Source organism: Orbicella franksi, chromosome 12 (assembly GCF_964199315.1).
Source record: "Orbicella franksi chromosome 12, jaOrbFran1.1, whole genome shotgun sequence".
NCBI classification, from domain to species: Eukaryota; Metazoa; Cnidaria; class Anthozoa; order Scleractinia; family Merulinidae; genus Orbicella; species Orbicella franksi.
In genome coordinates, this window is record NC_138156.1 from 11541118 (window position 1) to 11565087 (window position 23970).

The 23970-nt window shown below is 38.6% G+C and overlaps 1 protein-coding gene across 1 annotated transcript; it reads right to left on the reverse strand.

The window, feature by feature from the left end:
• Window positions 1-331: 331 nt before the first annotated feature.
• LOC145462530 (uncharacterized) lies at window positions 332-23449 on the reverse strand. The gene is made up of 11 exons (XM_081446060.1): window positions 22604-23449; window positions 16482-16613; window positions 15133-15167; window positions 12531-12569; window positions 8611-8754; window positions 7722-7793; window positions 7036-7080; window positions 6880-6933; window positions 6045-6098; window positions 5179-5232; window positions 332-867 (listed from the first exon to the last, which is right to left on the reverse strand). Exons 1-11 carry the CDS (start codon window positions 22671-22673, stop codon window positions 778-780), a joined length of 789 nt encoding a protein of 262 aa, XP_081302186.1. The 5' UTR covers window positions 22674-23449; the 3' UTR covers window positions 332-777.
• Between the last annotated feature and the right edge of the window lie 521 nt (window positions 23450-23970).

Genomic DNA, 23970 nt, shown 5'->3' on the forward strand with positions numbered 1-23970 from the left:
AAGTCATTAACAAAGGCTCGCCTTAGTTAATTATAACATAGCCTCGGTTCGGTTTATCATAGCAAAGGCCCCCTTTTAGCTCGTTACCTTAGCCTAATGTACATAATTATTGTAAATAATTAGTTTTAAATTAATCACACTATTCATAGCATATCGTTTAATTTATATTACTCATATGGTTTGTTAGGCGCATTTGATCATATTCACATGTTAATTTGCGCCTTAGAAATATTAAATATGATGATGATGATGATGATGATTATTGCAGCATTCCCATACATATCTTGACCGCATCCATTTTAATGTTTGTTCGAGTGGAGAGAGTTGTAATATGAAAGAGTTAAATGTCATAACTCATGTAGCAATTTAACAAAAAATTAATTGTTAATTGGTAATGAATATATAGGTAACATGTTGAGAAAATACAAAAAGATACCATCAAGCATTCAAAATATACTAACAATTTATTTGAATGAAATCAAATTTACATGCTTTTGAGAAATATTAGAGAAAAGATTTCCAAAGCTCACAATAGGCACCCAATTTTAAGTTCTTAGAAGCATAACATACAAAGTTAAAAGAAGACCAAAATCATGAAATTTTTACAGTGTTAGATGCTGTCACGCCTGTTACAGTGACGGTTTTACTGTACTAAATTAATGGACACAGCATTCCTTGACATCTTTTCTCGGTGTTAAAAAATAGAAAAACAAACATCTGAGACAATGTATCTTCTGTTTGATGTTTCAAAGGACAGTTTCTTTCCCATATTCCAGCTTATTTCTTTCCTTCAACTCTTTCTCGCAGTCTGTTCACAATGTCTTTTTTCTCTTCCACCTGTTTTTCAAGCTCAGCAACTCGTGCCTCCTTAATATGGAAAATGAAATGAAGAGTTATGTTAAAAGTGTGGGTCAACCCAAGGGATCAGAAAAGCCAGGTACTGAGCTGTGGGCTTAACAGTGACTAGAAAAAAAAAATCAGAGTATTACATGTACTTCCAATATGGTGGGTAATATGGCAATCAGAGGACAGACACGAGCAAGGTATGCTTAGATTTTAAATCAATCATGGTGTTTTCAACTCATTGTTTTGTTCATCTTACAGTTGTAAAATTATTTTTGAATGGCAATTATCACTAACAGGAAAACTGACTGTCTGGGGCTAATTTCACTTGCCAACTGGACCACCAGACCTCCATTTTCAGTTGCCCAAGAGCAAAATTTACCTGCCCTGAGCAATCAGACCTGGGTTTTTTCCTGCCCTGATGTCTCCCTGTACTAACAACTTTGTGTATGGTAGGTTTGAAGATTTAAGAACTTTTCCATCCATTTTTTTTCTTAGCATTGTTAAGGTTTTTGTGCACTTATTGGCTACTTCAAGGCCCCAAGTCATCTAACAATGAAACTCACCTGCCAAACATCTCTGAGCTAACAAGACATCTATCTGTCCATGTACTTATACATGTACAATCCTCCATGGAGGAAAGAAAAGATAGCTACTTGACATAGTTTTCCCTTTGGGGGATTGTATGTATACGGTTTAATACAGGTATGTGTAGATGTCTTGTCAGCTCAGAGACTTTTAGCAAGAGAGTATCACTGTTAAATGTCACCTGACCTTGAAGTAGTCAACAACAGCATGCAATGTTGGGGAACAGCTATATAACAACTGAAGAAGCTAGTCATAAAAGGGAATAAGTGACGATTTTGGTTGCTTTTCTTTTCTCTTGCTCCAAATTAGCTGAAGTTTTGCATGTGGTCTTCAATGTAATAGAAAAACGTGTTCCTGTATTTTTGCCGCTGGTTTTTGCTTCGCTTTATAAAGACGCCGCTAGGAAAACCGAGTGGTTTTTTGCATACGCAATATCCTGAAAACGAAGCAAGGTTTAGCGCAAAAACTACGGGACATTGCTAAACATACCTAAACAAAACTCTATGCGAAATTTGGAGCGTTTTCGACAAAGTTCACTTTTGATTAAAATACCTAACGCCCTTTTCCCGCCGAGGCTGCAAATAAACGAAGCCGGGCCTTTGTTATGATAAACAGAGCCGATCCTTTGTTATAATAACCAAGCCAAGCCTTTGTTATAAGTCGAAGTCTCGCCTCGGTTTATCATAACAAAGGATCGGCCCGCCGCGACCGCAGGGACTTTGATCTCACTTAGAAAGCAGCAAAATGTCAATTCCACGCAACGTATAAGCTCAAAAATGTTGATTTTAGGTCAAAAAAGGTTTAAATGTTGATTTCACGTTAACGCGTGACGGCAAGGATGTTGGTTTCACTTAGAAACCAGCAAAATGTCAATTTTACGCAGCGTATAAGCTCAATGATGTTGATTTCAGGTCTAAATAGGTTAAAATGTTGATTTCACGTTAACGGGTGACGGCAAGGAGGTTGATTTCTCTTAGAAACCAGCAAAATGTCAATTCCACGCAACGTATAAGCTCAAAAATGTTGATTTTAGGTCAAAAAAGGTTTAAATGTTGATTTCACGTTAACGCGTGACGGCAAGGATGTTGGTTTCACTTAGAAACCAGCAAAATGTCAATTTTACGCAGCGCATAAGCTCAATGATGTTGATTTCAGGTCTAAATAGGTTAAAATGTTGATTTCACGTTAACGCGTGTCGGCAAGGATGTTGGTTTAACTTAGAGACCAGCAAAATGTCAATTTCACGCAGCGCATAAGCTCAATGATGTTGATTTCAGGTCTAAATAGGTTAAAATGTTGATTTCGCGTTAACGCGTGACGGCAAGGATGTTGGTTTCACTTAGAAACCAGCAAAATCTCAATTTCACGCAGCGCATAAGCTCAATGATGTTGATTTCAGGTCTAAATAGGTTAAAATGTTGATTTCGCGTTAACGCGTGACGGCAAGGAGGTTGATTTCTCTTAGAAACCAGCAAAATGTCAATTCCACGCAACGTATAAGCTCAAAAATGTTGCTTTTAGGTCGAAAAAGGTTTAAATGTTGATTTCACGTTGACGCGTGACGGCAAGGATGTTGGTTTCACTTAGAAACCAGCAAAATGTCAATTTTACGCAGCGCATAAGCTCGATGATGTTGATTTCAGGTCTAAATAGGTTAAAATGTTAATTTGACGTTAACGCGTGACGGCAAGGATGTTGGTTTCACTTAGAAAACAGCAAAATGGTAGGAGCCCATGATGGGCTCCTGAAAATGGTAATTTCACGCAACGTATAAGCTCAAAAATGCTGATTTCAGGTCAAAAAAAAGGTGTAAATAAAAATAAAATGAAACAAACAAACATTTCAATAAACACCTTTTCAAATACGGCAACGTCTTCAATGGCTAAAAAATCACGAGATAAAACATAGTTTTCGACAAACGCGATCGTAGCTTGATGTCACGCACCGCCATAACTTCCAAGTTCAAAATGCGCTGGTACCTCTTATGCCTGATGAGGATAACAACTTTGGCGGCTGTTTAGTTTTGGATTTAAGAATTTGATGACTCCACGTGAAAACGCTCTATAAATAGGGCTGACAGATTAACAGATTAACCCTTCTGCGTAACGTACGGGTCTCCATACATCTGCATGTCCCCTGATCCCAGAAGCTCAAAACACTACAAATCATGCCGATTTGAAATAAAATCAACGCAAACTGGATCACAGATCTGTTACAATCGATCGCCACTTGCTGGCCATTATTATGTTTAAATCTAGTTACCAGTTCGAGAAACGTGCGCAGAACGTAATCGCAATGCATGCCGGGAAGGGTCTTTACACCTCGTGCGCGGGAAGACATGGCGGTCGATACAAGACAAATTTTATCACTCTAAAACCAGTTCTCGCTTTCCAAACTTTGACGCTAGCAACGCTTGGCAAATGGGCCACAACTCACCAGAGGGTATTTTTCTTGGGCAAGAACTGCTCTTGGACTTTGCTACCTGGCTCGATCTGACTTCGAACGCCGATAACACGATTACGGTATATCAGCTGCCTTCGAAGTTTCAGAACACATTTTGATTCTTTAAAACGTGCTGATGACTTACGGGTTTATCGAGGCTTTATGATGCCTCTCAACCACCAGGTAGGCACACAAGGTACTTTAAAACAATGCTTAAGATATTAGTTGACAGAGCTCTAATGCGGCACATCTCTTTTTTGTTTGATGGCATTTCGTTTGACGCTCGATCGATTCACGTGTTGTGTTCACGTCACAATAACCGGTGTAAACAATCCGTTCCCAGATTTCCGCTCTATATGCTGTGGGATTTGGTTTTGACTTCATACACTATAAACAGTCTGCCTGTTTGCTGTTCAACAAATAAACTCCTAAAGACATGGCTAGGAAAAGCCAAGTTTTTTGCCTACGTTTTAACTCGAAAACAAAGCAAAAACCAGCGACAAAAATACAGAACCACATTTTTCTATTACATTGAAGACCACATGCAAAACTTCAGCTAATTTGGAGCAAGAAAAAAGAAAAGCAACCAAAATCGTCACTTATCCCCTTTTATGACTAGCTTCTTCAAATGGAAATTGAAATATTCTTTGACAGGACTATAAAACCCTCTGCTGGCAAAAAGCCATCTGAACCAAGTTGATAAGATCATCAGCATAATTTCTTCATGCGGAAATTCTGGATCCTTGTTTATTAAAATACTGACAGATCAGGGATGTTTGCTTCTTATAAGCTTATATAAAGAAGAATAATTTCAGCCTTGTCTGTTCATCATCACCTAGGATAAGAATTATATTTCTGCCATCTCTAAAGGATGTCATTGGTTTTGTGAAAAGCTTTTATGTAGCTCAAGTCATTGACGGCGTCGTCCTATACGCAAAATACAATATATTAAGCATTTTGTCTTTGGCAGCACGACAGGACTAGCGAAAGTTTCCCACATCCACTGCCATTTCCGTTCTGGCTGGTTCCCATCCAGACATTGCAAAAGAGGTATATTTTATCTGCTCTTAAGCTACATTCTGGCCATTACTAAATGGATTTTCAGGACAGTGGGTTGTTTTTTCTTCATTTCATTTTGCATTCCTTGTGTCTGATATTTACAGAAAGCTGCTCTGAAATACAGTAACCTGACTTACATGTAATAATATTATTAACTAGTGTACCATCTCACAATGTGACCTAGTTCCTTTAAATGATTAGGGCACAGGTACAAGGTGCCGCAGCTCATGATCGGTAATGACTTACCGGTTCGCCACTGGGTCCTGGATCACCAGGATCTCCTGTTGGCCCAGGTTGACCCTGGTGACAGCAAAATGTAAAGTGAGATTAATTTACTCAAAGTAATAAAGGTCCATTTTGACCAAAATCCTTTTTCACTTCAGTGAACAGGCAGGGTTCATTATTGCTTCAAGTTGCTCAGGGTTCAACCATCTAACTGTAAAGGTCACTTCACGATCATGTCAATGTAGCAGCTGGTTTAATTTTGAATTAACCTGGAGTTGTAAGGGGCAGGCATTCTTGCTACTAAACAGCATTCAAGCTACAGTAATCAGTCTTTGTGACTTTCCGACACCTTATTTTTTAAGCTTAATTGCTATTTTAGTTCAAATTTTGATTGAAGTCAAGTTTACTCCAAATTCTTTACTTTTCCCTTATATTGTTCATGATTCTTTTAATCAGTTTGAAACACTTTTGAAATCCAATCCATAATTTAAATTGTGGCATTCTGTGATAACAAATTAAACTGGACATGTAATTATCACTTACTAAGTAAACAAGTTTTGATGCTTAATACTCTCCATATAAGTTTTATTTATTGGGTGAATTGTATCATTTCATTTAGAAGTAGGGTGAATATTCTTGGAGATACATGAGAGAGGAGGCAAAAGTACCCCACCCCCAGGTTCATGAAAGAAATACAAGTGTACAACTGTACCTAGAAATTGTTTGAGCAGTTGTGATCATTCACCAGCCAACTCGTGTTTAGTTTCAGTACTGAAGTTCAGGGATGTCAAGGGAAAAAAGTTAAGATCTAATAATTCACAATCCTGGATGTTTAACCAATTCTCATGCCAGTATGATAAAAGATAATTTATGTAGTGCATGCTTACATCATTGCTGTCTGACCCTCCTTCACCAGGGGGACCATTTGCACCTTGAATACCCTGCAGATCAAAGAATAAACTTTATCGAAATATATCAGAAATTATCCTTTAATTGACACAACCATTCCTCGAATTCTAGAATATTTGGAAGAGGCAAGAGGCCAACAACAGAGCAAATTTATTCAGTTTCCAAAGGAATTGTTGTGCTGTGTCAGTTAAAAGCTCACATTTCTTGATGATTGTTAAGCCTTCATCAGATCTCTGATGCAGGGCAAAACGGAGGTCGCTTGTACCCAAAATCAGAGGGTATCTTTGCCATAAATTTCAATTTAAAAAAAAAAGGATAGAAATTTATAGCCATTCCTTGAATGAGAGCAGTACAGGATGGATCACACAGCCATAACTTTATACACATAGTCCTTAACAACGGCCATTTTTAAGCTTGTTAATCTAGAGAACTAAATAATGAGATCAGCAATTTAACAAATTGACGTAGGTTTTTCATGCACCTGTCCTTTTATTGACAATGAATTTTGCCATAACATTTTCAAAGTAGCTGTGGATCCACGAGGTGATAGCTGAGTGGATCTGCAGACTACTTTGACAATGTTATGACAAAATTCATTGTCAATAACAGGACAGAAGCATGATAAACTGATATCAATTTGTTTTTTTACAATAACAAATTGACAAATTGTCCACTCTGGCTCATTGACGTATCACATAAATTATAAATTCATTTGTCTGTCCACTTATTGACAATGAAAATTAACCAATGAGCGCACAAGAATTTCTGCAGTTATCATAAAAAGTCTATTTTAAAATGAAATTCAGAGCTTACCGGTGCACCAGCAGCCCCAACAAGACCTGCTTCACCCAGTTCTCCTTGCGATCCCTGCAAGTTAACATGACTTCAATTAAATATATTCTCAATGCACAGCCAATTACAAATCACATGTTCAACAAGCACAAAACAAAGCAAAAATGTTATTCCTACGTCTGGTCCTCTGGGTCCTGGTATTCCAGCCTGTCCAGGTGGTCCCTGTTGCAACCAAAATAAAATGTATAAATAATATATTATATAATAATAAATAATAATATATTAAATAATATTAAGCATTTAAATATAAAAATAAATGCAAATAAAAATTCAAGAACAAAGCTAACCTGATATCAATAAAAGCTAACTTAAAACAATATGTCTTTTATACGAATACAGCTGCTTAAACCAATTAGCATCTGCCCCGTTCCTAACTTCTAAAGGCAGTTGATTCCATATCCTCAGCGCTGCTACCACAAATAATAATAAATATAACTATAATAACAAAAATTACGACTTTCCATCATATGATGAAGTACAATTTACATCATAAATTTACAATGATATGGTTTTTAAATATTACTAAAATAGACACAAAAATTCAATAAAAACTCAATCACCAAGCTAACCTCATATTCTCCTAGAGACTTTTTTCTTACATCCAGATGCTAATACCAATATTTAAATGGTAGTAAAAGCTGCACACCAACAAACTCGAAGATTCAAATCAATAAATTAAATTAAATTCTCACCTAAATTGACATCTACAATAACTTATGCTGATGATTTTCTTTATTCTTGTCACCTGAAGTGCTTGACAATAATTGACAAAATTAGGAGTAAAAAAGATGTTGATCACTTACAGCATCACCTTTCTCTCCCATAACCTCTCTTACTGCACTTGCTGGACCTTTAGAGGCACTAGGTCGTATGAGCTAAATAGGAGGGGAAAATGTTGTAAGGAAATAAAGTAACACCTGAACATAATTAGGTTTTAATTATATCGCTGCCCACTAGTTGAGGGATGAAAGACATGAAACACGTTGTTCTCAGGTTACTACAAAAACCACCAAACCATGGAATGGACCCAAATTTTTGTACAGTGACCACTCCCACTTTCTTTTGCTGACCCGCTGACTCCTTCGTGTTGTTGTGACTTGACTGTAAGAGAAGTTCAAACTAAAGGTGTGGAAAGGGAGAGAAGCAGGTAAATGTACTATAAATAAATGTCCATGTTGATCATACAGGAGACTGGAGGATTCAGTCAATCAGATGATCCAGGAGAGTTGGGATAGATAATTTCTGTAGAGCAATATTAACAGCGTGGACATTTTCTGCTTTAATCTCTGATGTCAACTCAGGGGAAGAACTGCATGGAAAGATCGGTGTCCATTTACTCCAATCCCAACTAATGAAAATTTGAACTTTTGAATAGGTAACTATACTGTACATAAAAATCATCAACGAATTGAGTCTGAGAGCCAGCACCTTAAAAAAGTTTGGTGAAGCCAGGCAGCAATTGGGCATGACCCAATTAGCCTGGCCCTTAAGGAAACACCTACATATACTCAAAGGCCTGCAAGCAAAAAAGTGTGAATGCATTTGCATTAACCACAAGGTGCCCCTGACAAAGGGCTCAAAGGTCACATCTGAGCCAAGTAGGGGGTACCCTGCTGAACGGCATTGCCTTGACATTAACCTCGCCTAATTATATTTAGCCACATTATATATTACAAAAAAGCAGTTTCTTACCCTTCCAATCTCAAGAGGATCTGGTCCACCATCGGGTCCAGGGTCACCAGTTGGTACTGCAATAATATCCCCAGGGGGTCCAGGAGGCCCTGGCGGACCAGGAAGTCCTGCTGCTCCCTGTGCACCATTGTTTCCAGGAGTACCCTACAAAGGGACAACAAAGAGCTACACGTGATGCACACAGCAGAAAATGTACCTTTATTCTTTGAAAATCCTTCACTGAAGTTCTTTTAAAAGAGCTCATGATTAGGAAAGTTCAAGATGATTTCCACAGAACATTCGAGCAATAATGGCAAAAACTAAGTTACCAAAAAAAACCTCATGGCGTGGTAGTATTCTGAATACAATTAAGAAGACCTTATTGAGACTGCAGCTCTCAAGCTGACCCCACAAGAGAAAATTGAACTTGAAGTTATCGATATTTCAATTGAAACAGACATTTCATGTTAGTTATAAAAACACTTAAGCACACACTTATTTAACACTTAAGCATTCTTACGAGGTTTGACATTAACTTTCTGGAGAATGCTTGAGAGTTTAATCTCAGGGTCACTTAGAGAAATGAACTAAAGTGAGCTGTTTTAAATAGTATTGTGCAGTACCAGAAAATATCCATACTCCTCCCACAGAAGGGAATTGAATTTCCTGGGGGGGGGGGGTTCTTTAAGACTGTGGGGGAGGTATGGATATTTTCTGGAACTACACATTTCATTTTATTCATTCATGAGTACATTTTCAGTAAATGTTTGCACTTATGCCACAGCACTTAAATGAGTGTTCCAAAAATTGTCACACCATCTTAATAATGGGGTAATCTGTCATGCATGTTGCTTAAGATCATTTTTCGTGAACCAAAATAACAAATCACATTTTGCTTGCATAAATGACATCAGCAATTCAGAGATCAAACATGTTGGATAACAGACAATGAAAAAATAAATAGCAGTGTCAGCACAGATCTTAACTATACAGAGTTCATTGCAACCAATTCAACTTAATGGAAAAACAATAACATTAAATTCACAAAATTACAGAACTTGCATGTCTTTGCATTATCATTTTGGTATGCCACTTATAGGTATGACAAAATATAAAATTTATGTGGCTGCCAAAAAGCTAACAGGAACATTCCAGAGGGCTGCTGAGACCAAGAGCAAAAAACTCCTCTGGGCAGGAGGCAGAGTATAGATATCCTGTTTCCTGAATGAATATGTCACATTTACATGTACTCTGGGTGTACAAAGTAGACACTATTTTTAATTACTGGCTCTCCATGGTTTCCGACTAATCCCACTACACCTGGAGGGCCAGGCTCACCCTGCAAACATCCAATTACCAAATAGGTCAATAACACATGAGAGAAAAATGGAATTTATCAAAGGAAATCATAGTTTTGTGAAAACAGATCCAATATAAGTGTGCCAAAATGGGGGACATGTTGTCACTCGTGGACTAAATTTGTGTCTCTAGTTTCTGTAACTTGTTACTGCAGAATCGTGCATGACCTGCATAAATTTATTTTCTGAGAGACATTGCGGTGGTACAGAGCCTGGATGACCACACTAGCTTTCTGCACAAATTTTGGTAAACAATTTTTCATTATACATTTTACAGTTTATATGTTTAATACAGCTTCATGGACTTTGTAATCTCTATGAGGTGTTTGCAATGTTTCAAGGACACAGATGTAAGTTTTAAATATACTTTGAGTCATTTGTTTTCTGTATTCGTATCATTTTAGTTAGGACATTGTGCCCACTTTTAAAACACTAGCCTTAGCTTTTCTAGTTTTTGTTATCGCACCAATGCATTGACACACTGCATCGCACCTCATCGTACCACACCTCGCTTTATCTTATGTATGGTTCTACCAATGGTGTGCATAAACAAACTCGTAACGTTATAAGTTGACAGTTTTGCTATCGTGTGGCAAGGGCTTCAACACCTTGATTGGAATAACCTTTAGTGAAAATCACCTAGTACTGAGGTTTTGACTTTATGGACTGAGGTGATCGTCTGACCTCCCAGGTCTCATTTCCCACGCATATATTTACCATTAAGAAATGAAAATGTTGCACTTAAACAATGACCTAATAAATGTGGTTCCAGCTTAAACAGAAAGTTTGAGACAAAGTTGCCCTCTTCATCTTTGTCATATAAACTTTTGTAACATGCCAAGATAAATCTTCTCTACTAAAGAATGTGTCATCAATTTTATTGTCAAAGGCATGGATTTATTTGTGGACGAATTTGAGATTATTTGGTGAATCCCTGGGTTTATTCCAAGTCGTCTATACGAGAAACATGGTCACCTAAAAATTACCCAGCCCAGAAAAAAGGCCAATCTTGATTTTAAAAAAGGGTAGGAACTTTACATGTATACAGTACCGATCAGAAGAAACCTAACAGGGAATGCTTGACCGAACACGTTCTGTTTCCGTTCCACACGCGTTCCCATTCCCGTTCTGTATCCATTCCGTATCCGTTCTGTATCCGTTCCGTATCCGTTCCGTATCTGTTCCGTTCCCATTCTGTATCCGTTCTGTGCTGTTCTGTTCCTGTTCTGTCAGCATTCCATCAGTAAGCATTCTTGAAACTCGTTCAGAGGAATAAGGTTTCCAAGAACCCATTTAAAAGATTAGTGACACTCATTTGCATTTCATAGCATGGGTTAAAACTGTCGCCTTTATGCGAGAATACGGACAGTAAACTTAAATTTTCGTGGTGAGAATATCAGTCCAGTTACTCGAAAAATACGGGAAGATGGTATTGTAACTTCAAGGCTAGTTTATAGTATGTCTTTTTCCAAAACGATACAAAGTGACTGGTAATCTGTGTGATTGCCCGAGGAAAGGAAGAAGTAACCCAGCTTGCCAAGCACTTTTAACGCCATCGATGAAAAAATTCAAGCAAAAGATGAACTTTCGGCTCTTGTATTTACACGAATACCTTTAGTGAGATTTAACTTTGAAGTATCGGCGAAAACTGTTCGGCAAATACGAATGCGGTAGAAACTTGGCTGGAGGATGCGAGCGGTGCAAAGTACTGACAAAAAGCCGAAGCGAGCATTTTATGATACTTTCACTGATGTTATTTTCACAGGCAAATTTTCAGTTAAGACTGAACGTTATCCTCGCCGATCCTTCCGCAAAGTTGGTGAACAACACCGTAATAAAGGTCAACCAACACATGTTTTGTTTTGTTTCTCTCCACAAACAAACCTTTCAATCCCAGTCTAACTCGACTCATCCATCCATTTCCTCATTTGGACATAAGTTGAGCTTGTTGACAATAACAAAATGGCCGCGATGAACACAAAATAGACAAGAAGATGCAGGGAAGATGCTTGCTTAGTGCGTGTAAAAAGAAATCAAAAAAGACATAACATGATTCGTTCTGTCATTTTCTCAAGATCGCCGGGCTGGACAAAAATTGAACGAACGTGTATTTAAAGTTACATCGTTTCCAAATCCTCGGTAAGCACTCTGATAGTGTAACTTACTACCATGTGTTCTGAAGAACGCGTTCTCTTATAGTTTGCATTCTGGAGAATGCTTTTTTCCATTTTTGTGATTTGTAACCGTTCCGTATCTGCTCCATTTCCATTCGGTATCCGTTCTGTATCCGTTCTGTATTCGTTCTGTATCCGTTCTGTACCTGTTCTGTATCCGTTCCATTCCCGTTCGCAAACGCGTTCCCTGTTAGTTTTCTTCTGATCGGTACTGTACAACTTGTATGTTGCACACACAGAGCTTGTTTTGCTTGTTTTGGCCAGTGTGGTTGTTTTGGGGCTTTTGTTTCAAACGTGTCAGTCAGTGGCTTCATTTCTGCCTCGGTCGTTCCATTTCATTCTTTCTGGTTTTGCTGGTACATGCCAAATATATACAAAGACATATCATTAGCCATGCATACATACACACCTTGTCTCCTTGTGGTCCAGGTTCTCCTGGGGGGCCAACCTATCATTCCAAGAAAATGAAATTCTATTTACAGATATGCATTAAACTAATTATAGTTTGTTAATATACGAGAGAATTCTTTAAATTTTTCTCCAGGCTACTAAAACTGAAACATGCTCAAAATCAGCACCTCCAGGATAACAATCAACTATTACATAACTATATTTTCTTGATTAAAAGCTGGGTCCCGAATAAATGCCAGGTCTTGTGATACATACGTAAATAAGACCCTCAATTTATTTGTATATTGATGTATAATAAACTTATAATTAGCTCGTAAATGTAATGAAAAAAAAGACTAATTAACTCCAGGATCGAATGAACTACAAAAGTCAATTAAGCACTGGATCAACAAAGCTGAATTTAAAATAAGTACAAGAGGCATTTAATTGAGACAATATATTTACTCGTTAACAAGTTTGGAGGGCTTTCAACAAAACACTGACCGCTGGTCAGCAGACCCCCTACTCACCCCCTACTGATGCCTTACTGACCCCCTACTGATCCCCGTACTGACACCCTACTGACCCTCTTACTGACCCCCTATAAATCAATGGGAAAAAGAAAATTTAATTAATAAGCCCACATTTGAAACATAGAACGAGACGATGCCAAGACAGGAAGTATTTCTCCACTCCCTTGGTACAAATTTCCTCTATCATGTAATGCACTCGTCATGGTATCTCCATATCAGCAGTATGGCTTATCATGCATCACGTTGTCCCTGCAATGCTAAGCTTTAGTTAAGAGTTCATATAAGATGGCCACACCAGCCTCTAAATATCGCGGCTAAATTCAGAGGTATAGTAGGCTTTCCCCTTGTCGCAGGATGCATTGATGGAACTCATATCCCTCTGAGCCCACCTCATAATAATGAAGAGGCCTACGTCAACCGTCATTATCCTAAATCTCTGAATGTCACCATGGTAGCACACCCCGATTACACCATCTACTTCTGTAGCAATCAATGCCCTGGAAGATGGCATGATTCACGAGTGATTAAAGAAAGCACTCTGTGGACCACCTTTGGGCCACAGGGGCATAGACCATTTTCAGAAGCACTTATTCTAGGTGACTCTGCCTAAACCTGCAACAAGTGGTTGAACCCCCATTTCAGAGGAAATGTAGAAGGAGCTCACCTCAGGTTTAATAAGGCACATAAGAAAACATGTTGAAAGGGCATATGGCATTCTCAAGAAAAGGTTCCACGCTTTACAGATGGGAATGAGAGAGAGAAACATGAAAATAGTCGCCAAGCATGTCCAGCGTGCACATCACCTCTGCATTCTATTTAGTGACAACGGTGATGATTTGCTTGATGATTCAGATCTCAACATTGGTGATGATGAGCTGCATGGTAGGACAGACGGCAACAGCTGCTAAAACTCAAACTGTTTCAAAATCATTGACAGAGATCAGTCCACAGACAAAATACACCCCTTTTTTAGATAATTAATGCCGTGTTTTCACGAGAGAGGTTTACTACGGTTACTGCTTACCGAGGTTTCGTAACTAAACTGCAGTTATTAGAGAAGCTGTTTACACGGAGCTAATTAACTAAAGTAGGCCGCATACAATGGACGGTTTGACGTTTTCTCGGAAAGCAAGTGCTGCAAAGTTGCACAGAAACTATTGGAAAATTATAAAATTTCTGACTTTACTCCAATGCCGAACGCAGGTCGTTGTCAGTTTGCTTGCAGTGATGTCAAGCCAAACTCTCCTTTAATGTTAAGCTTTGTAGATGAATAGTGGAAAGAAAATTTTGATATCTCGCTGGGTCTCTTCACACAAAAAAACCTGAAACGGCATCTGCCATGGAGCCCAGGCTACGTTAATGTTTACCGATACTTCTTCTTATTTGGGGCCGCCTAAATTTAAACATTTGCTTTTCTTCGCCATAGACCACAATTATGATTTTTTCTTTCTCTCTATATATTTGTGCTAGTTCGTCTTCTATTTGCACCTGCCTGTACACTGCTACTAAGCTACTGAGCTTCTAACAAAGAGGAAACACTTACAGCACTTGATGAAGAACGGGAAACAGCAGTCTGGGATTTCTTTGCCTAAACATGAGTTTATTTAGCTTTTTTGCCCATTGACTTGAAACCTTCTTACATTAGGAGGAATCTTTGTCAATTTTTCTCCTCTTTACGCACTGAATGCGTGAACACTTGCTGCCAAGATATCCCAACGTCTGCTTTTCCTTGGTTACCGTCAGTTACTAAGCTAAACCATACCTGATGAGGCGTTCAACTGTCGACAAACCAAGGTTGGCTTACTTTTGATTTTGCCACCATTTACCGAGGTTTGCTACTGTTTCCACGTTTAAAAATTTCACCTCATTAAAGTTAAAACAAAACCAAGGTAAACATCTCTCGTGAAAACACAGGCTTAGTTATCGGTGGCATGCCAGATTAATACACTATTTGTTACTCAATGACAATGTTCATTATATATGTGCATTGCACAAAGGGCACATCTACCTAACTTCAAAGGCAATCAGAGTTGAATGCTGATCACACACGTCTGAGGAGATTCAGTCATCGTAAAATTAAAAACTCACCCTTTGGGGAGGTGGCTCCTGAGGTGCGTCAGGTTCTATATGTGAATAAGGAAACCAAACAAACAATTTTACATAGCAGTCAACTCTCTCTAATAACCACTCTTGTAAGGGACTACTTCCTATAAGTGACCACTTTGTAACTAACCATTTTCAAATACAAAGCGTCTCTGTCAAATTCATTAAGTGACACAATAACCTTTTGAGGCAACAAATTCGACAAATTTGTTTCTTTGTGTTTCCACGTAAACCATAATGTGAAGAAGGAATCACCTATTAGTAATTATTTTGGGTTCCTTTTCATGATCCACTACAGGTTTTGTCAGTCTGATTGGACTTAGGTTTGTTCAGTCAAACAGGACTTGGTTTAGGTTTGGTCAGTCAAACAGGACTTGGTTCAGGTTTGGTCAGTCAAACAGGACTTGCTTTAGGTTTGGTCAGACAAACAGGACTTGCTTTAGGTTTGGTCAGTCAAACAAGACTTGGTTTAGGTTTGTTCAGTCAAACAGGACTTTCTTTAGGTTTGGTCTGTCAAACAGGGCTTGCTTTAGGTTTGGTCAGTCAAACAGGACTTGCTTTAGGTTTGGTCAGTCAAACAGGACTTGGTTTAGGTTTGGTCAGACAAACAGGACTTGCTTTAGGTTTGGTCAGTCAAACAAGACTTGGTTTAGGTTTGTTCAGTCAAACAGGACTTGGTTTAGGTTTGGTCAGTCAAACAGGACTTGGTTCAGGTTTGGTCAGTCAAACAGGACTTGGTTTAGGTTTGGTCAGTCAAACAGGACTTGGTTTAGGTTTGGTCAGTCAAACAGGACTTGCTTTAGGTTTGGTCAGACAAACAGGACTTGGTTTAGGTTTGTTCAGTCAAACAGGACTTGGTTTAGGTTTGGTCAGTCAAACAGGACTTGGTTCAGGTTTGTTCAGTCAAACAGGACTTGGTTTAGGTTTGGTCAGTCAAACAGGACTTGCTTTAGGTTTGGTCAGTCAAACAGGACTTGCTTTAGGTTTGGTCAGACAAACAGGACTTGCTTTAGGTTTGGTCAGTCAAACAAGACTTGGTTTAGGTTTGTTCAGTCAAACAGGACTTTCTTTAGGTTTGGTCTGTCAAACAGGACTTGCTTTAGGTTTGGTCAGTCAAACTGGACTTGCTTCACAGTAACCACGAGTCTCCCTTCAACATAGTCACTTAAAGCTTACAATGTTCATCGTCTTGACTTGGAGTAAGTTCTGCATTCACGAGCAAACTAAAGAGCATTCATTAGACTTTTTAGCACCATTTTGACTTGCTTGTAACAAAATGCATGCACAGTTAATTGTTAATAACTCTTTAGTACAACCTAAAATTCTTAACTTACCTACACAATCAAGTTCACAGCCAGTATCACAACATTTCAGCCCCTCTCGACAGTTACTGTCATCGATACAAAAGTTTTCAGGTTGCAATGGACATTCAAAATCTGATCCAAAATCTGGACATGTGCCTGGTCCTGGAAACAGATTTTAAAACTTGCTTTATGTATGTGTCTAAACCTGTTGTAAGCATATTTACACTTGAACCCAGACAGTGTTCCTAATTAAATAAGGAGTAGTGTGGTAAATTTCTTTGTGATTGGGACCAAAAATGACCTCAAAAAGGAGGGTTGGATAAATGTAACAAAATTCACAAAATGTGGTATTGGTTTAAACCAGCAAGCTAGCCTGATCTAAGCATTGATAGGACGGTTTTAAGGTCATGTCACATTAACTTTATACAGTTTAACTGAATAATACATGTATGTTCCTCTCTTGGTTGGATAACCATACATTATATATAGAATAATTAATGTGGTTAAATGTAATTTAAGCTAAGTTAAATGCGAAACAATGCTGGTCAGCAGCCTTCCCCTGTTTTGGACATGCGCAGTGGTGTGGGGTCTGCTGGGGGGTCGTGTGGTTTTACAGTGTGGCTTTTGAGGTCAACTCATTCTCACGTGTATTTGTGCCATTTCGACTGTGTTATGTATGAGAAGGAATAAGCAGATTCTGGCCACCCTTTGACACTTCAAAAATATTTAAAGGAGAAGGTCACTCCAGAAAGCTTTCTTTTTTTCACCACCCAAAGCGAGTAAACATTGAGTTTTTCCACTCGCCAAAGTTTCGGCCTCTAAAGTGCCTGCTATCTTGGAGAAATTCGTCTTGAAAGGAGCCCAAAATTTGACTTTAGAGGCGACCATTATGAAACTGTACTTGGCAGCCAAGCCATGTTTATGTGACGTCATTCCATCAAACCTGCAAGGTCAGCAGAATGTATTTTTTTCAACTGATTATCCACTTCACTATCTTCACTGCTATCATTTTTGAGTTTGGAGCACATTTGGTTCGAAATATTACCACTCAACAGCAGCTATAACCTAGAGAGGTAGTTTTAAAAAAAGGCTTGTCGAAAGCCATGGACAAAATCCCTTGGACAGAATGACATCACAAAACCATGGCCTCGTTGTTCAAGAGTACTATACAAAATAGCACAACAATGTCGAATTTTGGGCTTCTTTAGAGGCAAATTTCATAGGGAAAACCTACACTTTAGAGGCTGAAACTTCGGTGAGTGGCTAAACACAGCGTGAGGTTTTTATTAGCATTGACAAAAAAAAAAAATACATTTTTTGGAATGACCTCCTCCTTCAACAAATGACAACTACACTCTGACGGTGTAATATAGTACATCCAAAGACAAATTTTTTGATATAAGCAACATGGCAAGAAGACACAGGAATTATGGGAATTACATCACGAGTTACATCATGTTACGTCTGCCATCTTAGACTTTTTATGTCAGAAAACCTCTATAGATTTTGAAAAAGTAATCAACATCAATGGAACAAAGCTAAAAAGTCCTAAAAATGCAAAACAAATAACTGCATGAAAGTTAAATGTTGCTGACAAAACTGAAAAACCTCAAATATTTTTAGGAAAACATGCCAGTCTAAGTCTGGCACCTTCCAAACAGTACAACATATTTGAAACTTATCTTATCTTATCTGAAAAACTAGCTGATATCTGTCAAAAATTATACTAAAATCGAACTGTAAACATGTACCTGCAGATGACGTAGTGCACGTGCAAAACAAGTGCAAGATACGCAAATGCTTTAGTTACTGGGGAGGTGACAGGAAAGAATGTAACAGGCACCGTAAAACTTTTTAAAAAAGATGAATACGTTTAAAAAATGCACAGTTACCCCTACATTTTATGCTATAAAATGGAAGTGCAAGCCTATATCTATTCAACAGATGATTAGTTTCTGATTGTGAACAAAAGATATTTTGACTGTATTTTAGCTGAACAAGAAGAAGGTTGTCAGAGACGCTAAAAGTGCTGTTGCAACGATTTTGTTATTAAAAACATACCAAAAATGGTTTTTATGTTACCATTTACCATGTAGTTTTAAGATCTTAATTTATAAATGTGTTTGCTTTTCTGTATGTGAAGGCAAATTCTAAGGAAATCTGTGCAGAAATACCCTTTCCTTCTTTTCTAGAAAAATGCTGATGTAAGCGTTTTTGCTAAGATTCAAGGCTAATTATCTCAAAAAAAAGCGTGGCTACCTCCATTTTTCTTTGTGGGTGCCAATAGCCCTTACAAAGATCTACTTTTTCCGCAACTGGGCGCAAAAACCTTTGTATTTAGTAGGCACCGTCCTTAAAACGACCCTCATGGTCAAACAAATACAAACACGTACGATAGTCTAAATGACTTGCTCATACTTTCTTGCAAAATTGTCGGTTTTACAAAGGCAACACTTATAAGTAGTCGGTGTTTCTGTTGCTGTTGTTATTGCATAGGCTAACACTCATCGTTTGCAAAAAAAAAAAAAAAAATGGCCAAATTGCCATCTTTTTTAGTTAAAACCATTCATCAAATCAGTGCAAAACGGATCGCTTTCCAGCAAAACTTGCCCAGAAAATTCCCACAAAATCGGCTGTTTTTTTACCAATAGTTTTTCAGTGAAATTTGCCCCGAAAATTCCCATGAATTTCCCGCAAAATTGGTCATATTTCTGCGAATTCATCTCTGAAAATACTGCGAAATTTTATTTTTTTCCGCCACTTTTCAGAAGCCCTGCATAGTTTCTCTACGGTTTATCGTGTTTCACAGCCATTATCAGAGGACGCAAACTTTTCGAAACCGTACAAGTTGCATCATACAAACCAACCAGTTATCGTATATCTCTTCCCCGGGGAGGTATTCTGGGAATTTCTGGGTGGGGATGTGCCGCTGGGACCCTGGAATCCTTAGCCTATACCAGAGCTAGGTCAACTGAATTTTGCTACCCTATACTAGAGTAAACTTCCCAAATCCCCCCATCTATCGACACTATTGCAGCTAATTTGCGTAAATTTAAACTTGAGTGGCAATTCCTGGTTTCCTTAGTCTAGACAAAATCTTCAACCAAATCGTCAGTTTTGGAAAAATGATACCCTATTCTAGACCCAAACGCTCTGATTTATATACCTTATCCTAGAGTAAACTGCTTGAAAACCATACCCTTCACAGCAGCACATACCTATATAGCCTATATATGGCAGTTCCTCCCCCTGGGATCTCTTCGTACGAGGTCAAGTAAGGTGCAAGTAACGTCGAGATACAAGCATTTACTGTTATACAAGCTCAAGTTTATATACCATCGCTTAGTTATCGTTCTCATCATAAGCTGTGGATATAGTCATCGAATTAAGTCTTTGATTCTGTACGCATCTTCGAACTGTGTCTTCCATGTGAGTAAAGCATAAAGGTAGTACTGTGTTGTTTGTTTGCTTTGGATTGCTTTATGTACTCACACACTTTAATATTCAAATCCTGTGTTAGATCTCGATATAGCTGGTTTTCAGTGTCACGCAATTCAAAATAGATCAAAATAAAAATCAAAACCGGTCAATAGATAAAGTCCAGAATCTGGAAAATGAAAGAAGGTAAATATGCAAAGACTCTCGCCAAAACTCTGGTCACAGCAATTTATCTTATGCGAGATATGCAGAGAAATTTTTTACCCAAATTTATAGAGATTTGTATGGAGACGCCATGCTGGTGCCCATCTATATGGGCACCAACATGGCGGCCGGAAACCAGCAGAAACATCTGTCACTGAGTTTTGCTACAAAAGCATGAATTTATCCCTCGAGGAAATCTAAAACATTGAAATAATACTTTTTCTAAGACATGAACTGTTCAGATAGTGAAGTTCCCCGAAATAAGTCACTTTTTTTAACCATAATGACAGCTCTCTAGGCAGTCCAGTAAATGCCGCGTCACGCAAAAGCTTAGAAATTCAAGCGCAGTGTACCACAAAACCAAGAACCCATTCGGAGCGAAAATTTGTATGAATATTAGTTTCCAGCTGCTCTTATACATCATTTAAGTTAAATCCAGGAAGATCAATAGTTCTGTAGTTCGAATTTTAGTGACGTCATGTGAAAACCAACAATTCTGTCAGACTCAGTAATTTATGTCATTGGTTTGTTATTTAATACTTATATTTCGTTTTCAGCTGGTGTCTTGCAAAAAAACTACAATTTAAAAACCAACCACTTGCTTCTCACAAATTACAAAATGGCTCCGAATTGATCGAACTACTCAGTAATCCTCCGTACGAAAAAAAAATGGCGGCTCTACATTTCACCTCACACAGCCCATAAAGTACAAGGAAAGTCATATTTTTGCAATCTTTGTCCCTGTGCTAACGGTATTGTGCATACCAGGTTTGAGGATGTTAGAACTTTTTTTGCACGTTTTCATTTGCGTTGTGAGAGTCTTGATGCGCTACCGGAGTTATGGGTAAGCTTAAAATGTACCCGAGTCGCCATCATTTTTCCGACTCAAGTTATTTTCCAAAATTATCCTCCCAAAGCGTCCAGTTCGTAACTTAAAGATTTAGCTGAAGTGAACGAAGTCGAAATAACGTTTGGTCGGTAAAATTATACAGAGTTGACAATTAGGTAAGCCTAATATGTACCCTGCCTACCGGCCGTTGAGGGGCTAATCGACTTCTGCGCAACCGGCTTTCAAACTTTTCAACGGCCCCACGAACTTTGAGAAGTAAGCTTACGTTGATTAACATAAGATACAGCGCACTGGTTCCCCAACGTGAAATTCCGTTTGAGCTAAAAAGTTTTTTCACGCAAGAAGGTTTCTGGATTTTGATGTTGCCGCCTCCATGAGGAAAGCTGAAGAGATGATAATGGTTCCTGTGTATGTGACTCATCTGCGTGAAAAACTCGCGACTTAGAATTTGCTAATAAAATGTCTTGACTACTTCGAAATGGTAACCATAAACGTAGCAGTATCGAAAAACAAGAATTACTTTCTTATAACAAAATCTTACCCGGCTGATTCTACAACAAACATTCTTTCACTGGTGGTCAAAAGGTCGCAGTTCCTCCTCGAAGATTTCTCGTCTTCACAAGCATTCATGTGCGAAAACCTAACATTATACTATTATTCTTGACATAAATTTCAAACCACTAAAACAACAATTCCATACACATACTCCGTTCTCTAAAACTGAACGAGTAACGAAAGAAGCATTCGTTTCCTTCGAAAAGGGTTCAAGTGAGGTCGGCGAATGAATACCCTGTTGTTTTGTCCCGCTGTATCTGTCGTGACAGCAAACCCAGATCCGAAAGCATTCCTGGTATGTCTAACAAGAAATCCTTCAAAATGAAACAAACCTTGAAGATCTCTGGTCTTTGGAACATTCAAAGCTTGAGAGTATTTTAGCTTTGCCATTTCAAGCAGAAAAAGTCATCTGAATAAGAATTTTAGCCTATGTTCTTTTTACAATAGACAGTGTGAATAGTGAAGGGCTGACAAGTCACAAAGACGTATTGTTGTAGTCACGAATGCTCTCTTTGTTAGTGGAAAATAAAAAATGAGCTCTTCTAAACATTCCTACTTTGCCTTTCTTGACGATTCTTTTGGAGACAAGGCTTTGTTTACTAAAATCGCCGTTACCCGGAGAGGAGCAACCGTTTATTATGTCAAACAGTCTCTGTGCTCTGTGTCGACGCAGCGACGGCTGTTTGCGTGCGTGTTACCTGCTAGATATTTGGAGATTTACAGAAATGCTTTCACATTGGTAACTACCCCAATAATCTGCAAAATTAGTAAATATTTAAATTCCCCGAATAGTAATACTCAAACCTTGAACAAAATATCATGGTCCCATTAGGAACTAGAAATTGCCGACGTATAACCTTTGCAAAACCAGTGGACCTACGCTCAACTCAGTCTTGGACAATCCCAAACCTAATTTTGGATAGATACCACGCAAAATCTAACATCCAAGTAACAACAAGTCATTCTTGAAGATTGCTTCAGATCTAACATCTTTATACTAGCACAAAAGAGCAAAATACGAAGAAGAGACGGGGTAGAGCGAATGATCTAGTCGACGCCTTACACAATGAATTGATTATTGTTAAATAATTTGAAGCGTACTTACTCTGGGACAGTGCGAGACTCGCAAACAACAGCAATAACGGCAAAATGACTAACGTGCGGGTACGGGCCATGTTTGAAGGCTTTAAAAGGTCCGGCACTGTGCAAAATGCTCACAGCACTAACACACCAGTGATTGGACCTTACCTTGTGAGCGACCAGAAATTTGTCTTCGGTGCGCGTGTAAAGGCAGTTCTGATGGGAAGCGTATATCGAATGTCCATTGTTCGACCAATGAATAAAGCTTTTAACTTGACGAAATATGATAAGCAATCCTCCACTCACAGCCTACTGTGCGTGTGGTTTCAGAATTGTCTAGACAAGGTAACGCTTTCAAAATCCACTTCATTCTTCAGTGCGAACACTGAATCAAAGAGCTACAGTTAGTCGAGAGACTTCAGGCGCCTTCTTGATTCGCAGTTAACATTTATTGATTTGGTATAACGTCGCTAATAGATTCTGGGATACTGGATCTGGCCTGTTTCAACTGTTCAATTCTAGGCGCCAAGTTTGATGATAGTTGGGTAGGTTATCATAACGCAGGAGACTTCCATGTCTTCTATCCAACGCAGAGACAATCTTTTCGTCCGTCACGCACTCCTCCGAACAGGTCTGACCGTACCGGGCTGCAAGAAAGAACTGGCTAAGGGCTAAGAGTAAAGTTGTCGAGTGGAGAATGGGGTGAGGGTTTGGGCGTCTCCCCTCTTCCCTCTCCCCTCCCCTCTCTTCTAGCCTCTTTCCTCCCGATTTCTCTTCATCCCATCCTTGACTAGAGAGCCTGTCTACCGGGTACTACAGGGCGTAATCTGAAGCACCGCTCGAACTACTAGACGCTGCACGGACCATTAGTTGAGGTGCAGAAGAACGGCAGAAACGAACAGTTCTAACGTGACTGGTATTGTGAAATCTCTTTGTAAGCCAAAACAGACTGAAAGCATATAGATTGGAAGCCACGCTACAGGTAGGCTAGAACTGCAGACGGCAAGTGAACTGAAAATACAAGTCATGCGTTCAGAGCAAGAGTGCAGAGGTGATGGTAAGTGTTTAAAATTAGTAATCGACAAATTGGAAAAACCCAAACCTGGATTTAGTTGGTGTAACTGAATGGGGCACAAGTCTCTCACACGCTTTCATTGAAAAAAATTTCTTCTCAGTTCGCTTGCGTAAACAAGCTTTTTAAACACTAACCAAGTCTCTCACACACGTCCATTAAAAAAATTCTCGCATTCGTCTTGCGTAAACAGACTTTTTGATTAACAAGAATAACTTTATTTACAAGTACTTTTACAGTCTTTTTTTATATCAGTGAAACGTAAAGACAAATAAAAAAGTGTACTATATGAGTCCGGAGACTGAAGTAACCAAGGTTTT

What these genes read in the sequence shown, in the direction of transcription:
- LOC145462530 (XM_081446060.1), bottom strand. Translation starts at nt 22,673, where the DNA reads ATGGCCCGTACCCGCACGTTAGTCATTTTGCCGTTATTGCTGTTGTTT. An exon ending in CTGTGAACTTGATTGTGTAG is followed by an intron (nt 15,168 to 16,481) that starts GTAAGTTAAGAA and finishes ATTCACATATAG; the next exon opens with AACCTGACGCACCTCAGGAG. An exon ending in CAGGACCCAGTGGCGAACCG is followed by an intron (nt 868 to 5,178) that starts GTAAGTCATTAC and finishes TTCCATATTAAG; the next exon opens with GAGGCACGAGTTGCTGAGCT.